This window comes from Labrus mixtus, chromosome 7, assembly GCF_963584025.1.
Source record: "Labrus mixtus chromosome 7, fLabMix1.1, whole genome shotgun sequence".
NCBI lineage: Eukaryota > Metazoa > Chordata > Actinopteri > Labriformes > Labridae > Labrus > Labrus mixtus.
The window spans coordinates 26610907-26634567 of NC_083618.1; the positions used below are offsets into that span (position 1 = coordinate 26610907).

The following is a 23661-nucleotide window of genomic DNA, read 5'->3' on the forward strand; positions in this document are numbered from 1 at the left end:
TGCTGATGCGTGTGTTTTTCTTTGGATGTCAGTTTTATGATTGTGCATAAATCACAGTTTCTTTAATATAAGTCTGTATATAGTACATACAGCTGGAGCGAATGTCGCTTTTCTTTTTTTCACGATAGTCATACAGGGTGTCAAAGCTGCGCGTCAGATTGGTTGAACAGACTGTATAGTCATAGGTGGTGTAGGTGCATCCGTACATGTCAGGTGTATGTGAGATTTCACACCCACACTGTGTTCACATCACTGGTGTCTTCACTGTGACTTTTTTCACTCAAACTGCCTTATTTCTACTCCGTATGCAAACTCAAATACTGTCTGTTTCTCCCCCTTAAAAAAAACACTGACACTGTTTGCACTGAAAGACTTGATTTATCAAACTCAGACTGCTGAAGCGTCAAATTAAAGAAAAACAAGCTCAGCAATTTTTAACCCTCAAAGCCTGCTTAAACTTGTTGGACTACATGTAAGGCGTATTATCTTAACCTTTCCTTTTATGAAACATTTCACAGTATAAAATTAGGTTTTGCTTCAGGTTCATCAGCTGGCATGTAAAGTCTCTGCTCCCAAAATGCAGCCACCCTCAAAAGAGGTTTAACACGCTAGCTTCTACTTAACAAATAAACAAAGAGTCTCAACAAGAGAAAAAAAAAACAAATTGAAGTGTTGTTGTCAGTCGTAGCGGCGGTGTTAACTTTGTGAGCCCACCGTAGAGAATGTGCCACAGACCAGTGGAGCAGAAGTGGAATTCCACGTCTGCAATTATTGAACAACAGGGTGCAAAAGAAGTATTTGAGCTGGAAAGGAGGAACGAGTCAGGCAAGGGCAAGAAAGTTAGGAAAATAACAAAAAAACAAAAAGCAATGACTCAGTCTGATCACATTTTTTTTTTTATGTCTCTGTTTACTTTATTCTAAAAGAAACAGACAGGGGTATACTGTAAATGAGATGATACACAACATCAAGGAGGTAAATATTAGAGAAAGGAATGGCATGGTAAATAAATGCAGGCATCAGAAGGGCTTTTTGAACACTCAGCTAACTGGTGCTCTTTAGTACAGGAGACGGCACAGTACAGTACATCCTCGGAGCCGATAAGACAACGACTCTGTCATTCACACCAAATCATAATCAGCACATGACAAAAACAAAATCTACTGGGTATATCCTCAATCCAGGCTACATTGAAGCAGGCACACAGCGTCTCACAAACAGTGGCATAAGGCACTATATGCTGAAGATCTAGCGTGTGTATGTGTTTGTTGTTTCATAAGTGGTACTGTAGAGTAGCTTCACATTCAGTTTCAGAAATCCAACAATAGAAAAAGCCATCCAGAAATGCTGGCAGAGGAACTATAGACACACATCCCTCAGACGGGATGGGATAAAGAATCCTTGAAGTCAAAAACAAACATGTGCACAAACATGTGTTATAAGGCACTGTAGTAAAACATTATATATGTAGTAAAAAAAAAAAAAAAGAATAAGGTGGTATATACACCCGGGCATTTTAACAATGTTATAGAAAACATACCCTGAATGAATGTCTCTCCCAAAGTCAACAAAACAGACAAGACAGAATCTGATGTTTGTCAAACCCCCGAGACTATTTCTCATACACCCAAACAAATTGAACATTGAAAAACAGTTTAATTCATGTTGTAAGGTTGCTGTGCATTACGTCTTTCATTAATGGTGTCTGTTTGTCTGTTTTGAATTCCTCGGTGAGAGGGTTTTTTTTTTTTTTTTGCCTGTTGACAGAATCTAAACCATGGTAAGGCCAGAAGACTCTCCCAAACTACAAGTACTGCTCCCTTTTCTCTGGTGGGGTACTTTTAACATTTGGTCTGCAATTCAAAAGGGAAAAAAAAGACATGTTTCAGTCAAAGTACAGTCACAGCAAACAAAACAAACCGCAGAAGAGACATTTACACACACATAAAAACTCAAGAAAAAACAAAACCCAGAGGTCATAGGATATAAGTGAACTCATAAATCAGCGCAACAAAACCACAAAGGGTTTCAAGAAATTGTTAACTTTCGACCAATGAATGAACAGAGCCGGCTTGTGGGTGGTGTAGCAGAGGGTCGACAGGTTTGAAATGGAGGCGGTCACCTTATCTCTGAGTTTAAAGGTCAGATCATGTATCCTTAAAGAGTCCATATTTACAGAAAAAGGCTCAGAAGGTAGGGGGAAAATGGGAGAAGACAATTCATCTAGTTTCCCACTAAAACTGATAAGGTGCATCTGTAGTAATGAGGAAAGGGGGGGAAATTCTGCTACAAGAGGTCCAAATTTAGGGGTCTAAGAGGTAACAGGAAAAAAAGGGGGCGGGGGGGGAAGACAGTGGTGGGACAGTCGGACAGTCCTCGATAAAAAGGCGGGGGCTGATCAGTCAGGGAAACTAGTTTCACTCAACAACTCTGCCCTGAATTAGAGGAGAGAAGAAGACAGTCAGAGAAGAACAGGATTAGAGGACGCGAGGGGAAAATAAGAGACACATCAAGACCTCTCAGATTCTCACAAACAGCTTTGAAGTGTTAGAAAGAGAAACAGATGAACGATGAGTATGAAGATGAAGACGTGAGCAGAAAGTCAGTGAGAGAGCGTGGATGGTGCTGCTACATGTTGGCCAACGGTAATCTCTAGATTACTTCAAATAAATACAAACAATGCTTAACTTAAGCTAACTGATGGTTTATAAAATATCTTTAAGGATTAGTTTGATCTCTTTTTTTTGGTTTGCTTGAAAAAACCCATTGACAAACTATGCTATATGCTAACTATCACTTCAAAACTCATTTTAGAAAAGATCTGGGTTCAAGCAAAACAGTAAAATAACCCCAAAAAGTATTTTATACTGAAGCCCGAAGAGGACACGCACCCATACATTTTATTATACTCCCTTTTTCTTTTTAGTGATAATGACTTATTGGCTGCTTTCTCGATATCTCAACGTGTTTATCTTGTTTGGTTTCCCATGACATTGACTTCACTTCCCAAGATCTGTCATTGGTCAACTGGTGCGGTTATCCCGAGATTGAGATGAATAAGTGGAGATCTCCAGAAAACAACTGCAATCTATTTTTAGCACTGAAAATCCCAGTATAAATGATATGGATGCATGTTCGCTCGGGGCTTCCGTACTTTTTCCCATTTTCTTTTCTTTGGACATATCTGACCAGGTCATTCCATCAGGCGTGTTGTTGAGCCATTGCTATTCAAAGCACAGCTGCTACTGACAGACCAGCGACGCCTGACATCCCCCTTTATTTAAAGGGCACGCGGACTTTCCTATAGACCCACAACCCCACCCCCACAAACTGAGAATAACAGAGCACTCCACAAACAAGTGTCTACCAAGAAGAGAGGCTGTAGGACCCGGAAACGAGGGGACTGGGGGGCGATTCTAAGAAGCATTAATGGCTTCATTATCTGGAGCAGTGATGGAGCAGCTCTTTTGAAAAAAAACACAAATACAGGGGCCGTGACGTGGGAGCATGAAGGGGGAACTCAAGAGCCAATTTAGACCTGCTGTTGCGTTTTAAAGGCTCTTATGATGGGAAGGTTTTTAAAAAGTTGGTTGTGTCTATTGTAATACATGTAGTAGTCTATCTTTGTGAAAAAAAAAAAAAAAAAAAGTAGTTAATTCTATTGCAGTGAAGTTAGATATGACATGATTAGCTTATGATCCACTTTTAAAGTAATGTTAAATACCGCACTCCTGTTCTATAGCTTATGATGATCAGACCTGTGTGAGAAGTCGATGAAATAGCTTAAATATTTGTCATTCATGTGTTTGTACACAAGAGATAATGAAATCAACGTAGAACGATGGTGTTAGTAAATGGAGAACGGTTATGTGTGTTAGTGAGAACCTTCACGTTGTCCAAATGTAAAGTGTTGAAATGATCATTGACAGTGTTCATACAAAGAACAAACTCAATACACATCTTTTAACCAGCAGTTCACCTCCACTCCTGCAGTGCAGACTGTGTGTATGATGTGCAGCTCTCAGTGAGTAGGCCTACTTCTTGTATGATTCAGGACTATATCAAGACTAGCTTCTTTTAAAGTGAGGACGTTCCTCTGCGATTATCAAACGGCTGCCTGAAGTCTTAATTACACAGGACACTGAAAGCACCGGAGCTGTCTTTGAGTGAGCTGGATTGCCAAAGCTTAAGTTGTAGTTAGGGGAAATTGGGTTTAACAAGCTGGTTATGTTTTTTTTTACTCAGTTAACTCTGGCTTTCTGCTTCAAGGTTGTGTTCTCTCTCACACAAACTCACATTTTTTAAACTCTTGTACCTTATGAAAGTGTTCGATCACCGGCTGTCTGCTTCTGTCAGACTGAAATAACGAGAAGTCATGATGAATATATAAGTTGTAAAAAATAAATAAAAAAATAAAAAAACATAACGATGGAGGCTGTAGAAAATAATTGGTGTAATTCATATATTTATCAATTAGTTAATTTGCCATATGACAAACTGTTTATTTCTAATGTGGCAATACACACAATGCAACTGTTAAACTCTTGACACACATTAGCTGTATTCATCAAGCTATGGTCTCTTTCCAATAGGTTGTTTTTTGGGGTTTTTTTTAACCAGAATTCTGCATTGGCAGTAGTTTTATTTTTTAAGACTTTAAGTATTTAGCAGTTCCTCATCAAAATCTGTTTCAGAAATTCAGGCAACAACCAGCCAGTCTTTCTGAGTAAAGTTTGTATTTTGTCTTCTTAGTTTTAATTACTCCACATCTTGCTTAGCTTTAGATTAAAAACATGTTTTTCGTCATAACTTCAACGTAAATACTACAAACTAGATACTTGCACTTGCACCAGAGTAAAACTTATTGCAAAGGTTCCTCTATCCTGAGGAATCCTGTATTGCTCTCTGTTAAGCTGCAGCTATATGCTTTGAGTCTGAGCAGGTGAAATCAGTGTCCTCTGCAATCGCTGCTGTTTTTCTCAGGTGAGATTGTACAGGCCAACCGCTGTTTCTCCCACAGCTGCAGCGGAGCCGCTTTGTGACTTTCCCAAGTTTTTTCTGAGCAGTGGTTGGGGCTCCTGCTTGACACAACTGAACTGCACCAGTGGAGTGTGAATACACACAGAGCAATATGAAGGCAAACCGCAGAATGAAGCGCCAACCAGGAAGCAGAGGACATGCTAACGAAAGTTCAGTGGTACTATATCAGTATTTATACCTATCATGTCCAGTCTTTCCATGTATCTTCTCTGATACTTGTTATACTTTTCCTTTCATTAATAATATTTGCAAAGTCCCAGTACTGGGTAATGTGTTATACTGTATGTACTGTATGAGCACCTGTGTTTGTACATGCCAGTAAGTGAGTACCTACATGATTGCATGATTTTTTTTTTTTTTTACAGTTATAATACTAAGAAGAAAAGGGGCAGTAGTGCCAAATGTGTCCTATGCTCTCTGTTTGGGAGGCTATTTGAAGGGGTGGGTGGGTTTAGACGTACTCCCTGGTTGTGGAAGGCTGTGATTGGCGGTAATATTGCTGCCCTCGCATCTCTTCTTTAGAGCACGAGCAGCACAGCAAGGAGCCGCCCAGAACCGTCAGACTGGCTGCTGCCCAGCCTACAAACAGGGCCGAGCCGAACTCATACCTGTGGAAGAAAGAGAAGGGAAACGCTTTTAGGATTGATACGTACAGTGTGGGCTGTTTTACTGCTTTCACGTCATTCGTGTAATTCCAAGAACCAAGGTATGAGAAAAGTTATAAAAGACGGTGAAGAAGGATCGAGAGCAACCTCCTCTCTGATTCCCAAACAAACCTGAACGTTTAAAAGAGCCAATGAAAGTGACCGTCATGAGGTTTCGCCCACAACATTTCTGCATTTCCTGATTTTCAGAAGGTCGATGTGTGATGGAAAGCAAAGACATCCCCAACTAATGCTATAAAAGGAACTTTTTCTTTGGGGTTGGTTTTGGGTATTCAGGGCTGCACACTGGAAAAAATACTAGTTTAAGCTAGCCATATTCATTAGCCATAATAAGGAAACATAAGCAGTTGTTCTATGAATGACAGCCATCATTTAGATATAGCTTTAATAAGGAACTTTAAGCAGATAAACCAAGCCATATGGATAATGAATCATTTTCTATGCATCTCCTTGGCGGTTGATCAACCGACTTAGTATAAGTAGTAGTGACCATTTGAGCTAAGCTAACCATTTGTTCAGTTGAGTAATTGGCAGCAGTTAAAGCAGTGATGTTTATCACCTACAATTAGGCAATCTTAGAAGCTTTAGTTCATCACCAATCACCACAATTAAGGTGATTAATCACAAAATGAAGGTCTTGGCCACTAACACTGTTTTTTTCGCTGGCAGCACCCATTTTCAAAACAAAACCAATGTAGTAAAGCACTCAGCATCCTGGGTGCAGAAATGTCCTGTATTTTTTGCCACTGCACTCAACGTCATTTTTTCCTTACCGACCAATCAAAATAAAGAGGGGCAGGGATATCTGATATCAGCTTTTATTTCAGCTCAGTAATACCAGCCGGCTTTCATTTTCCAAAAGGCTCTTCATTTATTACCATTTTGGCCTTACTAAATCATCCAAATTTAGCAACGTTTTCACCTATGATTGATAATTGCGAATGTATTTTCTTGACATTTTTCAATCTAGTTATACCAAACCGTACTATTCCTAGAATAAAACTATTTTAACATGATGTTTGATATAAACATTAACGTTATACAACTGAGCGATAGGTGTGCCTGTGGCCGAGTGACGTTAAAAAAAACGGTCATTGTTTTATTCCGTTTTGTATTAAATAATAACAAAAAAGGCGAAAAAGGAAAACAAGCTAAAAACAGGAGCCAGCTTCCGTCGTTCATTTAACGGAGGAGGCTTTTTTTAGCGACTGAAACATCACTAATCAGCTTTTTTTAAACAACATTGGTGGAGGAAAAGCTAATCTGACTCGACTGTTTGATGTTACAATTTCCAGGACCAGAGCTGCTGCTAATGTCGGCCACTACTGATGAAAGTAGAAGTTAGTTTTCGTAACATAGCAACAATAGGTGCTGATGAGAAACGCTCTGAAAATGGGGTCATGAGCACTGTTGATTGACACAGACTGTTAAGCGTGGATCACTGTTGAGTACAAGCTTCACATCTATTCTAACTAATGTAAAGCATAATGACTGAAGGAAATGACTGAATGTCATTAGTATAATATAGTACAGTGATATAACAGTATTGTATAACATGGGGCCAGAGTTGTTGAATCATTCCATTGCCATTATGTAAACACTCAACAGATAAGCATGGAGACAGATGTCTTTCCTCGATCAGTTTCTCTCTGCACATCCTCTTCTCAACATGAATTCATCGCTCAGCTGCACAACAGTCACACAGCTTGTTATATGCATAATAAGTGACATGAGGAAGAACTTTTAAAATGGGTTATTTATCCAATGGGCTTTATACTTTCGTTTCTCTAGATACAATTTTAATATTCGGATTTTTATGCCTCAAACTGAACTAATACATTTTCAGTCGACTGAATACTCTGCCAATGTAAAAGACACTATGGCTTACACTGATGAGCCAAAACATTATGACGTGCAATCCAATACAATCAAATACAAAAACTCTACCATAAATTTCCATTTGTGCAAAGCTTTCTGCCGATATGGTCAGAACGGTGATAAGAGCTTAGTGGTGAAGTCGGTCGTCTCTCATCCAGGTTTGGGGGTATGATCCCCAGCTCCACAGCCAAATGCCTATGTGTCCTTGGCGAAGACATTTAAACCCAAATTGTGTCCTGCTGCTTCGTCAGCTGTGTATAAATGTGTAGAATGGGATTAGCTAACACTGATGGACACTTCACGTGGCACCCTCGGTCATCCGTTTGTGAATGTGGTGTGAATGTGTAGGTGTGACCTGAAGTGTAAAAGCGCTTTGGGTAGTCAGTAGCCTAGAAAAGCGCTATACAAGCTCAAGTCTGTTTACCATTTACTTTATATTTATTTTAGAACTTGCAGGGTGTGCAGGGTGTGGGGCTATATATTAAAAACACTTGTAAATGTAATGCGTTCCAGTACACCACCCACAATGACTTCAGTGACTTCTTTAAATATGAAGTAGAATCATTGACTATGCCAACAAAAAATATATATAGAAGCTTCGTAAATGTAGAATTTATAGAGCTGCTGTATTGGATTGCATTAGATTGCATAGGTGATCACTATGTTTCACAGACAAAGCTGAATAAGCTGATTGTGTCAATCAGTCATTAAAAGGGCTCCAATGCTAAAAAAATGTCACAATTATCGAAAATTCAATTTTTACTGTTGATCTCAAATATTGACAGCAATGTTTGTAATGACATTTGATTGGCAACAATATTTGGATTTTACACAAGTCACTATAAAGGAGGTTACACATAAACTCTCTCTCCGAGTTAGATCCATAGAAAGAATTAAAGGTTAGAGTTGTTCAGCACTTCGGTTACACACCTGGCGTTGGGCGGTGTATTTGGGTTGAAGAACTGGTAGGACACCTGAGTGCCATACCAGGACACAGAAACCAGTGTACATAGCCCTGTCGAGAGAGACAGAATAAGTTTAAGTGCGTTGCATTACTCATAGCTAAAACAACACACAAATGAATAAGAGAAATCCTTCCTCGGTTCATTTCTCTCCTCTGGGTCTTGTGGTTTATATCTGAGGTCAGCGGCTAATGCCTCTAAAATGACCACTTCCTGTTTACAGCAGGGACTCTAATTACTGAAAAGACCCCCGGTGAGAGACTCAGGCTAGGAAAAATTCCAGACCACTCTTGCTTAATGCACTGCTTCTGAGAATTACAGCTGTTTATCTTTGGTTTCAAACGGACACAACACAACAGAAAACCTACCTGCGAGAACAAAGAGAGCCCCTCCAGTGACAGCAATGCGGGTTTTGGTAGTTGGGTTGTTATCTCCCACCTTAGTGCACTTCATGCCCACCACGCTGACGATGATCCCGATAAAGCCCAGCAGTACTGACACTACCATGAGGGCCCGACATGTCTGGATGTGGACTAGATAAAGAAAAGGAGACAGGAGGCAGGGAGCACAGAGGGGAGCACAGAATGATGGATGATAGTGATACAAAGGAAGGAAAGAGGAAATAAGGGGGAAAAGGAGGATAAGAAAACAAATAGTGCTTTAGTCAATCACTTGGTATAAAGAAAACATTTCTAGAAACAAAATGACCACTATGAAAATAAAGCTTCACAGCATGAAGGATTGATGGGCGACCACATGTATTTGTGGCTAAAAGCTCATTAGGGCGAGTCCACCACTGTCCTACTTTTCAGCAGGATGTTTTCCTCTCTTTTAAATTTCAATAGGTGACCCTCTTGGCCAAGCTCTTTGACCTTAAACGATCCTTTAAATCGTCACCACGTCATTCCACTGTGGTTTTTGCCTTTTCAAAAATCTAATGTGCTGCCCACACGCGGGCGTCAGATCACATAACTCAGTGGGAGGAACATATTTACACAAACACACATGTGCAGATGCACAATATCCGCACACAGGCAATAACTGTAGGTGGGACAGACATGGATGAAACACAGAAGTCTCTCTCTCACACTGAGCAGCTGTAGGAGGGCCTGCTTTACATGCTTCACACAGTGGGATTAGTGTGGCTTTGTCACAAAGCAAGATTGTTTTCACGGGGCCGTCGCCACAGCGATCAGACATTACTGCCTCAAACGCAGCCGCTCACAACTGTATTGAAGAGAAAGCAGTGCTAAGCGCTTAATAACACTGTCAAAATACTGACGGAGAGCGTCTTATTTACAAAAACCGAGGGGATTGCCGAAATCCCAGCAGCGGCGGTAAACATGCAAACTCCAATAACCTGAGTCTGATATGTGACAAAGCTGACAAATATGGTAATTAAAGTCAATATATCGAAGCTCCTCACACACAAGGTCTCAGACATTAACTTCAAATAATAATGACTTAGAGTGCGATCCAGCGTTTGAGCATGAAGAGAGAAAATACAAATTAAATCAAATCCACAGAAAAAAGAGAAACAATAGATTGATTTGACAAATCCAAGATTCCCTCCCTATTGAGTTTTTCTCCAGAGCCACAAAACTCTGGGGGGGGTAGCTGCAACTAATGTTCTTAATTCACATGAATAGTTAACAATGGGTTTGGACACTGAGTGTATGTGTATCTGACTGTATCTCAGTCTTCAGTATAGCCAGTAAATGATCTAATTGTTCATACTTGGGGTCATACATCCAAATTAACATTTAAACTAAACTAAAACAGAACAACTATCACCTTGATGTCCCATGAAAATGAGCATGCCGTCTCCCATGTAGCTTAGACACATGGTTAACTAGAGACCTGAGAAGATATCACTGCAATAGATACACTTGTTTATTCCTGATGTCATGTGAAGTTGTTACTGTAATGTTTGAAGCTTTAAGTCATTTTTTCATCCTTTGCTAGCATCTTTAATAAACACCGTCTGTTATACTTTTATTAACCACAGATTGATTTTTAAACAGTTTCTCTGTTTTAACCTGCTTACACAATGATAAGACAACACAGCATCTGCTCCAGCTTCAATGCTTAATGTTAAGTATCAGCTTGGTTCATTCATCAATAAATCAAGAACAACTTGACTTTTCTACAATGAAATACAGATCTTCTTTTCATTTTTTCTTTTTCTAATTGCACCACACCATTTCATGATTTAGCCAAATTATTTGTTCTTAAGGTTTTCCTTCCTGGAAATTATTGTAAATTATCGCATTGATTCTGTCTAGAAATAAAAAAGCTTTTTTTAATGGAGCTTTATTCTGCAGCTTACAGCTTTGAAAGTTTCTTACTTAATGATGTTTATTGACTTTCTAATGGTATTTATATCATAGTCAAGACTGAGCTCTGGCATTACACTTAAATGAATAGAGCTTATCAGCATACAACAGAAAATAATGGCAACTTTTTCATGATATTTCAACAACAGATGGTTTTCTTCATTACTCTTAATAAAGACCAGGAAGGGAATCCATGTAAAACATTTTTGCATGTACATTTTTTAAGGTCAGGGTTACTTACTTTCACATTAAATAGATTAGTTTGACAGAAAATCGTAAAGCTCCAATGCAGAGTTTTTAGCTGGTTATGAAACAGACTGGGATTAAAAGTGATTTCCTGAAGCAAACAAGACCATCGACACAAAGATTTATAATCGTTATATGGTAGTTTTTAAAGCCTGAAAATGCTTCCACGGGTCGAACAAATAATTGACAATAAGTTGCAAAAACAACCTTCTTATTATTTATATTTTCCATGGCAAAGATTCACAATGAATGATATATTTGACAGTTAAAAAAATGGACGATGAAATTTACACATCTACAGGACCATATAAAAAAAGAGATAAGGTACGGGTTTGTCCACAGGGGGCGCCAAAATCAACACAATCGGAAAGTTCTACGTCTGAGCTTTAAATAGGGTCCACGAACATGATTTTTTTTTGTCAAACTGCTGTCTCAAGGATTCACAGTAATATTAAAATACAATAGCCGAAGATTCACTGGATTTCTGAAAAGGCCTTTTTTCATTGTCGTGACTCTTCGTGGGGGTATCTCTTGTGCCAAAGCGTTAAAAGAAAAAGAAGATCACTTCAAGGGGAGCTGTTGAACAACAGCCTTAGCAGTACTCCTAAAGTCATCGTTTGTCATTGTGACAGAAATACACACACCATCATTCATGGTGTGGCAGTGAAGTATAACTTCAGAAGCCGATCTGAGGGGACTTATGATGGAGGAAAGAGGGTACAACATGTTTGAAGTCTGATTTATGGCTCCAGAGCTCCTTTTGATGGAGTGTCTGAACAGAGAGAGGTTTGATTTCCTTCTCTTTCATCCACGTGGGGGGATTTCTCTTTTCTTCTTAGCGTGTACGGGTGTTTGCCCCATTGCATAGTGACACCGCTCTGACCAGTTTCAATCAGTGACAGACCAGTATGGGTGTCCAGGGGCCTTTGGGGTGAAGGAGAGGTTAAGAGGAGGGATAGGAGGGAGGTGTGGGAGGGCTCGCCTCTCTTTCCAGTGCCAAGGTTGGTGGTGCCAGCCACAAGCTTTCAATGAGTGTGTGTGCTAGCTGGTGTGTGTGTAGGCACTGTAAGGTCCCATTGTGAGGTCACTTGTGACTCTGTCGTACGTAATTTGCGTTTGCCCACTCACTACAGAACCATGCATGTATACATACTCTGCCAATGTGGACATTCAATTTGTCCTAATCGATTATCCTAACTGGTCGATACTAACCTCTAAAAGTTAAAAACTGAAACAGACAAGAAAAAAGGTATTTTTCAGGTAGATGTTGATATTGTTCATCATCGCACATTACAGCACTATTCACTATTCCTTATCACAATTGAGGACCATTTTGGCAATGTTAATCATAAACCTAACTGAACCACTTCAACTCATGTACTTTTTCAATGTTAAAAGATAAAGATAGTAATGTTCTATACCATCAACAAATCCCATTTAGAGGCAGAAACCAGCGATGGATTGATCCAAATTTAAATGATAGTGTGATGTTTATTCTTTGTCTGAGCCAAAGAGCTCCTTTGTTCTTCTAAAACGATTGAAAAACTCATCAATGGGTCTCCTTTTTTACATAAGGTAGCATGTTTGGTCATTACCAATAACACAGCAGTTCATTTTCAAATATCCTCACCACACTGTCCTGTTGCGCAAAATAATCACTGGCCCACCAAATGTATTTAAATCACACATGAGATTGGTCCAAAGCAATTGATTATTTGTGTGATGTGTGTGGAAAATACAGATTTTAAAAGACTGTTAGTGATTTTTCAAAGATGTATGTCCTTAGTAAGCACCAATGAGCTTTGAGCTTGGTATTACTGTGAAGTGAAGTCAGACATTAATGTGAGGCGTACTACACATTGTTTGTTTCTGGCTTTTTAAATAATTATAGGGCACATATCTATACCTGCTGGATTCTTAAAAGTTAAATCAATGGGCAATGGTGTTGTATAGTGATGGATTACTGGTTAATTATATTTGATTTAGATGTATTAAAACTCCCATTGTCCTGTAGTTCAAGTGCTTTTGATTTTTGTCACTTCTGCCTATATGCTTTTTATTACTTTTTCAGTTTTGAATGCATGGTACATTTCCACTGGATACTTGTAAACTTGTGTGGACCTACAGACGCCGAAAGCAACATTTTTAAAAACTTTTTTACTAGTAGCAACTGGTCTCTCATTTACTGATCTCATCTACACAACAAAACAAATCGTAGCAAGTCTATTTATCGAATTTCTAGTAAAAAAAATATCTAATTTCACTTATTATAAGCCACATTCCCCTACAAAGTCCAGATAAACATCCTTTTTGAAGATATACAAAGCAAAACATATGGCCTGAATTGCTTCTATTGAGTAAAAACGTCTAGCAGTGGGGCAAGCAAATGTTACTTGTAAGTTGTCGTGAAATGAGATGGACTGACTAATTTAGATAAAGACATTTCAAAACACTCAATAAAGTAAAATGAGTGTCCTCATGTCAAGCTTTGGTTAGCAGCATTTATCTTCAACATGAATGTTAATGCAGACTGGACATTAAGTTGTCTGCAACAGTTAAGTAAATGAAGGGTGTTGTCAGGGGCGATGTGTCTTTAATATCATGCTCAGATTTTTTGTACTTCTGAAGAGCTGTCCTTTCAGCACCACCATCCACTCCTGTGATAATAACAGCCAACCTGCTCAACCGTGAATGATCCCGATCATCAGCTCCTTCTTGAGCACGATGCTCGGTTAACCTGCAGCTTCCGCTACGCTTGCTACGCCACATCAGAAAGGCGCAGCACAGTCTAGTGAACAATTCGACCCACCATCACATGCTGAATCCTGCTGTGAAACGTAACCAAGGGAGAAGAGTTCCTTCATAACTCACATCAGTCTTATGGCCGGATCAAACCAACACCTGAGGGGTGTTTAATCAAGACCCGCGGTGCCTTCTGCGAACCCCAGGCACATGATTGGATGCTGATCTGCTCCATTTCCTAATCTGTCTGGGAAACCACCTGAATGAACCTGAGAATGTTTGGTCATGATTTTCCAGTTCAGTGTTCATTCAGATGTGCATGGAGTTAAGGGGTTTTTTTTCTTCAATGTTTGTCTTCTGTCTAAATCTGTATTCACTGGGTGTGTTAATGAACAAATGGAACAATGTGCGCGTGTGGGGAAGACGGAGCGCATTCTGGGAATATCTCTGGTGTTTGGCTCAACACTGCCCTTTTCTTCTCCTAACAGCCTCTATTCATCCGCCAGGACAATACGCTGTTCTTATTGCTGCAACTAACCAAAGGAGATGGGAGATCAGCTCGGGCACCCCTCACACAGACAGAAGGCCTCAGAAAATGTTTTGATATAATGACTCACAAGACACCCAAATGTTTGCAAAGTGCGGCAACTGTTGCTCTCATGGCTAGTGTACCAGAACATGGTCAAACAAGGGAGAAAAACAGACGCGTTGAAAGTCTTCAATAAGGTTTTTAAGAAAATGTCTTCTGACCGATGCCCACCCCCCTTTTTAGTCCGTCATTAGAATCACTAATAGGGTGATTCAAGCAGACAGTAGATGGATGGATTCCTATAATCTGTGTGTCATTAATTATGAGTCACTGGGTCCTACTTACAGATTAGAGATGACAGGAGGCTCATATTCTGAGCTAATTTATGTCTGAACCCCACATTCCTGACCCCCTCCCACTCCTCACATTTTACATTTCATTTTGTTCTCGAGTTTTAATTGAACTTCATTAAAACTTTAAGAAGCAGCATTATATGGGAGATTTACAGCTCCTGAAAATAATCCGTCCCAGATAGTGAGAGCTTGTTTTGCGTCTGTTGCTGATTTATATGTGTGGCCAAATGAATGGGCCAACTGTAATAACTGCTGTGATTTATATTAGAGCTCCATGGATTTTTTTTTTGATTTTTTATTCAGGGCAACTTAGAAGGACAAAGGGAAGAGAGAAGTTTCCAGTAAATCTTTCTTTAGTCATCTTGGCCAATGACAGCTCATATAGTGTATGTAAAACATGACTACTAATAAAATCTAATGAGAGCAGCAGTAAAATCTGAAGTAGTGTGCATTCAAAAGAAGAACTACCAGGGGGAAAAAATACATTCCCTGGTGATGCTTGACAAGAATGTTGTTGCCTGAGTTTAATCCAAAAGTTTTCCTCAATAATCAAATTAATTATCAGATGAAATACTTGTTCAGTCTTCCAACAAAGTGCCCCATAAACATCTTGCATATGTTGTCTGTTTACGGTTACTTATTAATGAAGATGGTAAAACAAGCAAATCGATAATATTCTTGTAAAAATCCATTTGGAAGTTCTTGACCAGTTTAACCAAGTAGCATTCGATTGCATCAGTTCACAGTCTTCAAAGGCGAGATATGAGAAACAGCCACTACAAGTCAGGCTAAGCCAAAGTCAAACATCGTACTCACTGTCCAACGAGAGCATGGAGTCAAAGATCTTGCACTGCACCTGTCCTGTACTCTGCGAGGCACAGCTCATCCACAGCCCCTCGTACAGACCCACGGCAGTGATGATGGCATCTCCGGCGTATGACGACTGCTTCCACTGGGGCAAGGCGGTGGTGGAGATGATGCCGATCCAGCCGCCCAAAGCCAGGAAATAACCCAACAACTGGAGACCTGAGTTGGCCATCCTTATCTAGCTCTGACTTCCCTTTGCTCTCTTTACTCCCTGCTTGACTTGCAACAGCTTTCGCTCTGTCGACTGGCGTGTCACCCCTTCCTCTGAGCAGTCTTTGCGGACACACCTGTAGCAATCCTGTCACTTTCTCTTCACTATCTGGTCCCTCTGATCACATCCGTCTACCTCTCTGCTTTCACTGTCATCTGTAGAACTCCCCTCTTTCTCCTTGTCTCTAACTCCTTCTTTCCTTTGCTTTCCACGTCCTTGGCTGGGACGATGAGTTGATGTGTCCGCTCAAGGCTGTCCTGTCTGATTCCTTGGTCTCTTAGTGGGCTGAAATGGAGTAAAAAAAAAACGACTTTCTGATGTTCAGTGGTTCAGTTCACCAAGCATTGTCGCTGGGCTGCCTCACTCTCTGCATGGCTCCTGCCAGTTCTTTCTATCTCTGCCGCTTGCTTACTTTCCTCCCTCTACAATCTTTCCATCTGCTCTAGGCTCAAGTGGCTCAATGAGGGGTAGCAGGGAAAAAAAGAAAAAAAAAAGCATGTGAATACAAAAAGTCCTTAACAGGATGACCACAGAGGGATGGAGTAAGAGGTTGGTCTGTGATTGGACTCCTCAGGATTGTAGGAACGCCTACTGGGAGGGAAGAGGGCAGCTCTGGTTGAGAGAATAATTGCTGTTTTAAACCGGGAGGCAAAGAAAAGGCAAAAGATGTAACAACTTCATTAAATGATGAAGTTGAAATAATAAATTCATCGTTGTATCTTATTCATTCAAATCAAACTCTTCCCGAAAACGTCATCATGCTGTTTTAGCAGGTGTTGTGTTCCTTGATCCTCTAAAGTTTGCAGCCGCTGCTGGAGGTGTGGAGGAGGTGGTGGTAAAGTGCAACAAACACGCGTAAATCAGCATCCAAACAATGCCGGCTGAAAAGGACATGTCACATCCAGACAGACTCTCTGGAAATTATGGGCCGCCGAGGCAAGCCTCCCCGGTCACCATGGCAACCCCGACCAATGGAGGGAGAGAGAAAGAGACAGAGCGAGTAAGAGTTCCCCCCACTGTACATCCTGTAAGCGCAGACACACTCCAGTCCTTTGTGAGTGTGTGGAGAGCGCAGAAACCTGTTTTCCCACAGTCGCACATCCTATCAGCTCCGCTTCAACTCCACTCATTAAATTAGCTTCAATCCACCGACTGACTCAATAATTCCATTCTGCCAATTAGGCTGTGGACACACTCGCTCTCGGGGACATGGCCGTTTTCTCACATCTGTAAGAGACATGTCTCACCCCCACCCTGCACAGACACAAACACACACACACACACTCACACACATATGGCCAGCCTTTCTACACCACATCCATGTTCTTGCATGCACTCTCCAGCTTTTCTTTTCTTTTTCTGACTAAGATTTAAAAAAAAAAAAAAAAAAAAAGGATTACTCATCCACCTCAGCATTAGGAATAGTTAGAAATAAGTAAAACACATTTGGAAAAGTTGGGTGTGTTGGTGGTGAAATGATTCTGCTTTGACATAATCTCTCTCCACTTTTGGTTTTCTCAGCTGATTCCTTTTGATTGCCATTGTGTTTCCTTCAACCCTGAACTTGAACTTTTTCTGCCATTAAAACAGCATGTGAACATGCATGTGACCTCACTTATCTGGCACCAAGCATGTCTGTGAACGCCCTTCACCACACACACACATTTGCACACGTATATGGACAGAAAGAATCTCACTTAGAGGTGAACCCATGATTCAAACCATTCCTGGTTTGTTATCCTCAAAGCCTTTCATCTGCTCTGTCCTTACAGATTTTAATATTCAGGGTGTTTGTACGTGTGTGTTCAAACCTTGTGTGTACAGGTTTTCTGTGTCTAATGAGGGGTTTGACATATGGGGTGAGTTTTGGTCGGAGTAAAGGGGTCAGCTGAGCCCGAGAGGCGAGAAGAGATGAAAGAGAAGCAAAACAAGTGCTTAGGTCCAGTGTGGTGGGTGGAGCGGTGGGGGCGTCTTTGAGGCTTTGGAGGTCTTTCTGACTTTGAATCATAACAACACACTACAGTTGGTGAGGTTATGGCTTTGTAAGTGTGGAACTCAACCAACGGAGAAACTTAAATGTCAAACTCTCACTGTGTGTCAACACCTTAATACTCATTAAATAGTTTTTGATCTGGCATGCAATTGGAAAAATAATTTTATTGAATTTTATTTGGTTGAATAGGTTTCTTAACTTCATGACATTTCATGATTTGTGAATTGTCACTCACACCAACCGTTTTATTCCCTGTACTTTTTTGTCTTCACATTGATCAAATGAACCAAACTTTGGGGTCAAGCGTACTCGGATCCAGGCCCGAGTCCCCACTGTGAAACCACCCTAGGTCTTGACTGTTACAGGAAACAACTTAAGGCCCTGACACGCCCTACTTTTTGCGGCGTGTCCAGCTCTGTCGCTACCATTCTGCCACAGTTGACCTCTTTTTGGCAGATTCCCCATATTGAATCAGAGTGAGCAGTCGCCGGCGCGGTTGGGGGTAGTAATCTCTCTGATTGGCTGTTCAGCTAAGCAAAACAGGAGAGCCAGTGCACGAGAAGAAATACGGAAGTGCCTCTTCTATTCTTGTTCCACTAATGAAAGACCAAGGGCTGACAACGGCAGTGCCATTTTCAACTTTTTATCAGACATTAGTCTTGTTTAGAAGTACCTATATTACGAGTGTTGAACAACAGTGGTGAGAAAATTGTCTTCTCGTATCACAACAACGATTTATTTATCCGCGTTCTTCCTCGTCCTCTTACGGTTTCACCTTTTTGGAATGACGATTACAGACTTCCGCCACCTGCTGGCATGGAGAGTTATTGCCTCTCACACATGCACAAAACATACGTGGTGGTTGGCCGTCGGCTGTAGTCTTTGCAGTGTGTTCTAGTGCAACTTTTTGGCCAAGACAAAAGGCGCTGTGCGCCGCAGCACAGGCGGCCTTTGTCGCCACTAGTTCTTTGCCCTCTGCTTGGCGTGTCAGGGCCTTTAAACCATGTTGTTTGGCCAAGCACCAAAAACAGTGGTCCCCATTCTGAGTCAGATTTGTTTTTTTTAAAGTGGTTTCGAAAGAACAATGGGGGCAGGGTATTGGCATTTACAAAGAAAAGGTGAATTAAATTAGATCAATCGGAGTCTCATAGATTCTGTTTGTTTTTCTGCTACACAGGAGACAGTTTTTAGTTTCAGACCGGGGGACTTTTATTGAACTGATGCATCTGATAGCCTGCAAGTATGCTATTCAAGCCTACCATTTTGCAGTAAGGGCTTTATAATGTGAACCCAAGTTGATAGTACAAAACACCTTGCTCTCCCACTGCCTGCTGAGATATCTGGTTTCAGAAGATTTTTAGGGTGCAGAAATGATGTCTGGATTATGGGTATGGAAGTTGCTAAACTGCAGGTAGGGATGGTTAGGGAAGCCAGTGGAAAGTTTCCAGGGAAAGACCTCCAATTGGTCTTGGAGCCAAGTGAGCAGGTCCAGAGAGAGAGAGCTCCAAGGGATGTTGGAACCAAAGCAGAGCAGGGGGCAGGCAGGAACTCGGGCAGAACAGAAGGCTGCAACAAGAGAGGGGGAAAAGGAACAAGAACTCAATGCAGAATGGCAACGTTTACCGATATATCTGGATCCACAGCAACTGAGTTTACAACCTGGTTGTATGGAGATGGCAGAGTTGACGGTATGAAGAGGCTTGATTATAGAGATTAGATGAAACCCAGGCTCTGTACACCTGCAAACAAGGTGACAGACACGCACACACACTGGGCCTTTCTCAAATCTCTCTTTACATTTTTTTAACTTATCAATTTGATCTGATGTTGATAAGATAATTCCCTGTGAACATTAAACACTCCACAGTATATAAATACTGTTTTCAAGACGAATAGATCAATAATTAGATCCTGATTACAATGTTAACCCTTTGATATAAACATTTGTATGATACTTATATTTTCATCTCCAAGTGTTTAGGTTTTTGCGGGTGATAACACACAACTTTGATGTACGGAGCGTCTTCAATGACGAACAATGAAAGGTGTTACACCTGTTCAATAAGTCAGAATCAGTGCAGACTTGCTGTTAGAGGGTTTAATAACCCACTCTCACTCCACACTCCCAGGTTTTGGACTGCACTTAGTGTGGAGGACCCTCCACGCGATCTCACAAACGGAGTGGAAGTGTGTAGGGAGTGGTTTGAGAAAGGCCCACTTTGCCCCAATTACTGTAAGAGGCTGCATCCTTTGGAGGGCGCATTTTAGAACCGATTAAATCACTGCGGTGAGGAGAATGCTGTCAAAATTCAAGACTCCTTCAGATGCTGCTGAAAAATATGTCCTCCTTTCCCCGTCCAATGAAGGATTGCTCTCAAGATACATCGCGCCAGGGGTGAAAGTAGTTAAAAATTCTTGCCACAACCTCCATCTCTGCATATTGCTAAACTCTCCTTGGCTTCAGGCCTCCTTAAAAAAATACTTTAACATTTAAGGATACCTTATGGAGTAGAAGGAAACTTGTTAACTTGTTTTTTTTTTATTATTCAAAGCGTATTTAACATCTGAACAGTTTTCTTCTGTCTTTGACTTTTCAGAACATTTGACACGAAAAGATCATAATTTTTATGAGCAAAATCTCTTCAAATATCTCCTACAATGTGCTAAATGATGGATTTTTCCATCCACCAAAACAGAACACTTAAAGGATTTTCCAAAAACAGACTTATGTTTAAGAGATTTTGCTCAAAAATCTGTTCTTTTGATGTCCAATGTTCTGAAAAGTCAAAGACAGAAGAACACTGAAGATGTTAAATTAAGATTCTTTGAATGAAAGAAAACATTTTTGGGGGGCTTTTTGTGCCTTTAATGGAGAGATAGGACAGTGGATAGAGTCGGAAATCAGGGAGATAGAGTGGGGAAAGACATGCGGGAAAGGAGCCACAGGCTGGATTTGAACCTGGGCCGCCCCCTTGGAAGATTATAACCTCCATACATGGGACGCGCGCACTAACCATTATGCCACCAGCACAACAGAAAACATGTTTTTGAAAGTTGTCAATTTTCACATTTGCCTGATAAAGATTGCACCTTAACCATTAAAAATATAAATTAATAATAAATAATAATAATTAATATAAAAATTCTGATTTCCTTCCACTCCATCTAAGGTTCATCTTCCAAGGTCGTTTGTCCGTGGTCAAGTGTTGTGAAATCGAGAGTCCCTGAACAATAAATGAAACGCACCCTATTACAGAAGAAAGGCGCGCATTCGCAGTTGCGACGTGTTGAAATGCGTTATAGCGGCAGCACAATCCCTGATCGTCACTTTTCATTCAGCTCGTCTGAGCCGCTGTGTATGTGTTGTTGGGAAAACACAGAATAGCATGAACCATCAAAACTACTACTGCCAAGAGCCTGCCAAAAGCCCAGGCTGGAGAAAGCTCACGAGTCAACAAGTAAAAAAAAGGCAGCAGGTCTCCATCCAGCACGGATCAAAATACAGAGCGCTTCAGAACGAGCTTCTCCTTTATGGTGTTATCGTGCGTGCGCCATGTGGGAATGAAAGCCACGATTAGCCCATGCATAAATGCCTGAAATTGTATAATTATAATTTTGACACTGATAACACTGATGCAAACAACAGGGGTGAAGAAAGGGTTCAAAGGTCAAGGTAAGGAAGGCCCACTGGCGACTTGCTGTATTTTTATACGTAGCATATGATCTGTTTTCCAAAATGTCTCGGAATTTCTTTTTTTTTTCTTTCAAGAAGAGTTTGGAGCGGGTATGAAAAGTCATAATGCTGGTATGGTGAAATATCTAATTTTACTATGGTTACCTAAATTAAATTCCAGATGGGCATGGCCTGTCACCACCTAAGGCAGGTTGGGTAAATGTTTGTTTGTGCCATGCATCTTTAACTCTTTTTTCACTGCTCACAGCTTGAAATAAGTGTGGTCAAACAGGTGCAATTATAGACAGAGTTTACAAAAAGACCTCCTGCTCTCTTTGTCTGATTTACCCCAAAACTCTCGCGCTGATTGTCTAGGCTCTCCTACCAATGACAGTTTGGATCCACCCCTTCTCTTATCTAAAATGTTATGTCTTTGAAATGACTCTTCCAAACAGGAAACCAGAAAATGTGGTTAACACAGTCTCATACCCGTGAAGACATCAGGCTTATCAGATTAGCCTGTGTTGTCAGGGTAACCATGAGAGACATGTGGACATGTAAACAGTATTGGACGAGAATTATGTAACACAACAGGCAGGTGGTTCACTTTGATGTAAAATAGAGAATATTTGAATGCAGTCATGACCCTGGAAGGTAATTGTAATTAGCAGTACTCCCGTTTTGTCATTCTCAAATCAGCCTTTTCTGTTAATGTTCTTAACTAGGAGAAGGTGGTGTCTGAAAGAAGCTAAAAGCTAACTCTGCATAGAGATGCATGATGTATGTCTGTGCCCTGAGGAGAGTTCATTTTTGTCGGGCTTCAAGTGTTCTTAAAGAACCTGCTCATTATAAGGCGGAATAGGACATCTTTCCCATAGACAGGGCAACATCAAGTGCTGTAACAAAACCAACACATTAAGAATGTTGAGGAGGAAAGTTGTTGGTGAGTTGATGTTTGGCAAGGTAATTGTTTTTGGCTGGTGTCCTAATTGCCGCGATTGTCATTTTGGACACTTGAATCCTAAAAGTGCTGTAAGAGCAGCACTGCCATGCATGTTGTAAAGCCTAAAGGAGGCTGTGCTTTCTTCGAATTCTTTTCATCCCACTGTTTCCTAAACTCGCTACGTTGACCTTTCTTTCATGCCTGGCTTCAGTTCGTTCGTTAGGTCAGTGGCCTCTGGTGATGGTCGTTATGAAGCATGTGAATGCCTGGGGTGGAATGGAAGAAGACCCTCCCGTCCATCTGTTTGAAACCTTCCACCAATCACTTTTCTATCCATTTCTTCCTTCTCCTACAGGATACATGGTTCAGTGGGCGCCATCAGTTACTCCCTTTCTCCATCGCCTCTCCCCACCTCTTACCTCTCTCCCTCTCCCCAGATTTTCCAGACCCCTGCCGCACTAAGCTCAGCTTAAGAGTCAGCTGAGCTGATCAAAGACCGTAGTCATGTAGTGGCTAACTAGAGGCGAGAGTTCCCAACGACACAGGACCTCCCAGGGGTTTCCACCACTATAGACCTACTGTAACTGAAATCGACGTGAGGGGACACAAGCTGATTATACACTTCGCCCGTGTGACTGCATGAGTAGTTGTGTGGTAGACATACACAGACCGCTTGTTTTACTTAGAAAATAAATGTATTCTTTCAGAGGTTGACCTGAGGTCCACGGGACAATTTGACGGTTTGCTCGGGTGACTTTGAGTCCACAGAGTGAGCCACCCTCCATTACCCAGCATTCCCCTTATGTGTGAAAGGAAGGTCCAGGTCTTGTTCCCAACGCTCTCCTCCCTCTCACCCCGCCTTTTCCTTCTTCTAGATGTACCACTCTCCCTGGCATGTCAACCCCTTCAATTGCTCGCATGCTCTGGCCCCCTATTATCACTCTAATTAGCCCTAGCAGGCTTTCCCTCCTTCACCTCTTCCATTTGTTCTCTTTCTTTTCTTTTGTCCTTTATGACCTTTTCATCTGTTTCAGTCCCTTTTACTTTTACAGTGTAAACTGTAGCCCTTCTGTAGGCAGCTGGTTGACGCCAGTAGGAATGAAACTTTAATCCCTGGAAAAATGTATGCATGATTGTAGACTACATCTTGGAAGAAAATGAGAAATGGAAAAAGTAAAGTGACAACAACATCATTATTTGATCTTTTTCCAAAGATGTTGGGT

At 40.9% G+C, this 23661-nt stretch overlaps 1 protein-coding gene across 2 annotated transcripts; it reads right to left on the bottom strand.

Annotated features, from left to right (window-relative positions):
* Positions 1 to 888: 888 nt before the first annotated feature.
* On the bottom strand, positions 889 to 16313 carry cldn19 (claudin 19). Of its 2 annotated transcripts, none has more exons than XM_061041427.1 (5): positions 15568 to 16313; positions 8914 to 9078; positions 8514 to 8598; positions 5502 to 5648; positions 889 to 2435 (listed from the first exon to the last, which is right to left on the bottom strand). In XM_061041427.1, the coding sequence occupies exons 1-5, from the start codon at positions 15788 to 15790 to the stop codon at positions 2399 to 2401; spliced, it is 657 nt and encodes a 218-aa protein (XP_060897410.1). In that variant the 5' UTR covers positions 15791 to 16313; the 3' UTR covers positions 889 to 2398. The 2 variants fall into 2 exon arrangements, with proteins under 2 accessions (XP_060897410.1, XP_060897409.1); XM_061041426.1 differs by having other exon boundaries at positions 889 to 1853; positions 15568 to 16312.
* Positions 16314 to 23661: the final 7348 nt, after the last annotated feature.